This window comes from Geospiza fortis, unplaced genomic scaffold (genome assembly GCF_000277835.1).
Source record: "Geospiza fortis unplaced genomic scaffold, GeoFor_1.0 scaffold635, whole genome shotgun sequence".
NCBI classification, from domain to species: domain Eukaryota; kingdom Metazoa; phylum Chordata; class Aves; order Passeriformes; family Thraupidae; genus Geospiza; species Geospiza fortis.
The window spans coordinates 161,040-163,447 of NW_005054610.1; the positions used below are offsets into that span (position 1 = coordinate 161,040).

The following is a 2,408-nucleotide window of genomic DNA, read 5'->3' on the forward strand; positions in this document are numbered from 1 at the left end:
CAGTGCATGGAGAGATGCCCGGTGCTCCCGGGGCAGTGCCTGCAGAATTCCCGGTGCTCCCGGTGCTCCCGGGGCAGTGCCTGCGGAGTGCCCGGTGCTCCCGGTGCTCCCGGTGCTCCCGGGACCGGCGCTCAGCCCGGGGCTGCCCTGGCTCCGAGGCGGTGCCCATTGGGCACGTTGGGAATGGGAGCAGTTGAGCAATTGCCTTTATCACCCATAAAAGTCACTCCAAGGGAGCGCGGGGAGCCCGGCGCTGATTCATGGCTCAAGATCCCTCTGTAAAATACAAGGAGGCTTCAACATCTGATAATTGCCCCATAAACATCAGTCAGAGCCTGGGCCTGGCCCTGCCAGGGCAGCTCGGCTGGGATTTGTTCTGGGGGGATAAAGGAGCATCTCTGGAGGATGGTGCAGCCCTGGAGAGCTCTGGGCCCGTGAGGGACAGCAGGATGGCAGAAGGAGGAAAGGGAGGGAGGAGAAAATGGTGGATTTCAGTCACACCTGGGATTTCTGGCTGCTCCGTATCCTGTTGGGGTCAGGCCACCCTGTGACCGCCTCATTCCCTGGCGGGTGTTTCCCACCCGAGGGAAGTGTGGGAATAACAAGTTGTGGGCTCTGGAATAAGGAGGATGAGGAGGGAGGGTGGCTCCAGAGCTGGCCCTGGGATGGAGGAAGCCTGAGGGAAGAGGGCCTGGAGTGGGAGCTGCACTCGGGGTTTGATTGTCAGGAGGGAAATGAGGGAAGGGGAAAATTACAGCTCATTCAGTGCCATGTTCTGAGCTCTTAAATTGTGGCTACAGCACATAAAAAGGGGCTGCACCCCAATCCAGGGGACTTCTCCTGTCATCAGAGCCCTTCTTGCCTCCCTGGGCCAAACCTCCCTGTCACTGTCCCAGGGTTTCCTCCCTTCCCTTGCAGTTCCTGGCCCTGGACACGCAGATGCTGATGGGGAACCGCCGGTACTCGCTGAGCCCCGAGGAATACATCTTTGGAGCCCTCAACATCTACCTGGACATCATCTACATCTTCTCCTTCTTCCTGCAGTTCTTTGGCTCCAGCCAGGAGTGAGGGCAGCGGGGCAGGATGCTCCCCGTGTTGGCAAATGTGAGGGGTTAAATTGAAAAGCAGAGGTGAAAGGGTTCAAACCCGCCAGCCTGACCCAATCCCTCCCTTTCTGGTCCATCTGAGGGGCCCCGGGCCCCTCCTGCAGCTTTGTACATTTGCTGCCAGGCCTTTGTGACCCAGAGAGCCAAGCAGGGCTTCAGTGTCGTGTCCCTTCTGCTCCCCCCAGTCCCACCCAGCCCAGCCCAGTCTGGAGGCTGGGGCAGGAGCTGGGACCTTCCTGGCGCCAGGGGCTGCTGGAGGTGCCCTCTGAGTGCTGCCCATCACGGGGTGAAAGCTGTGACCAAACAGCAGAGAGGGCAGCAGAGCAGGGAGTTTGGTGAGATCCTGGCAGGAAGAGCAGCTGAGCCGAGGGAAAAGCCTTGGGGAATCCTGGCATTGCCCTGTTCCCCACAATCCACGGGAGCTTGGTGGCCTCTGTGCTATTCCTGGTGACTCCTGCTGTTGGAAAGGTGGAGTGTGGGATCACGTAGCTGGATTTCAGTGCTCCAGGCACGGGGAACCTGTTTGTTCAGGACGTGCAGCTCTCTGAGGTCATCCCTGGTGCCACTGCAGGAAAAATTCCCCTGGATCCCTTGCACCCAGCTGAGTGCCCTTCCCTTCCCTTCCCTTCCCTTCCCTTCCCTTCCCTTCCCTTCCCTTCGGACGTGCAGCTCTCTGAGGTCATCCCTGGTGCCACTGCAGGAAAAATTCCCCTGGATCCCTTGCACTCAGCTGAGTGCCCTTCCCTTCCCTTCCCTTCCCTTCCCTTCCCTTCCTATCCCATGGATCCCACCCAGGGGACTGTGCTGCTTCTCTTTGGAGTGTGGCTCCTCACGGGGGGATTTGGGATCCCAGGGAAGGAATATTTCAGGAAATGGCAGAGAAGAGCTGGAGGAGGCTGAGTTTCCATGCTGGGAAATGCCATTCCATGTGGGAAATGGGATCCTGTGACCCGCCCTGAGGCTCTGACACCTCACAGAACCGTCCTGGCTGCTCCAAATGTGGGTTCCCAAGGGGTTATTTCCAGGGGCTGAGGCCAATGGAGCAGCGATGTCCCTCTCCCTGGCTGCTCTCCATTTCTCCTCCCCCAAACGGGAATGTCAGCACGGGCCCTGGATGTGCTCAGGTAACTTTCCACCGTGCCCCGCTCACATTCCCTGTTTGGGGCTCAGCAGGCTGATCTGGGGCTGTAAAGCTCCCCAGGGAGATAAGGGCCCTTTTGCTCTCATTCCAAGAGTGATCCCTGCTGCAGATAGGAGCTGGTATCTCCCATCTCGCTGGGAATGCCGCGTGTGCTGCGTCAG

General features: G+C 59.2%; 1 protein-coding gene across 1 annotated transcript in view; it reads left to right on the forward strand.

The window, feature by feature from the left end:
• Positions 1-1,759, forward strand: part of FAIM2 (Fas apoptotic inhibitory molecule 2) — a 22,296-nt gene extending 20,537 nt beyond the window's left edge. Inside the window, exon 12 of the mRNA XM_005430242.2 lies at positions 919-1,759. Within this exon, the coding sequence (XP_005430299.1) occupies positions 919-1,068 (150 nt within the window). The 3' untranslated portion in view covers positions 1,069-1,759. The remainder of the gene's footprint in view (positions 1-918) is intronic.
• Positions 1,760-2,408: the final 649 nt, after the last annotated feature.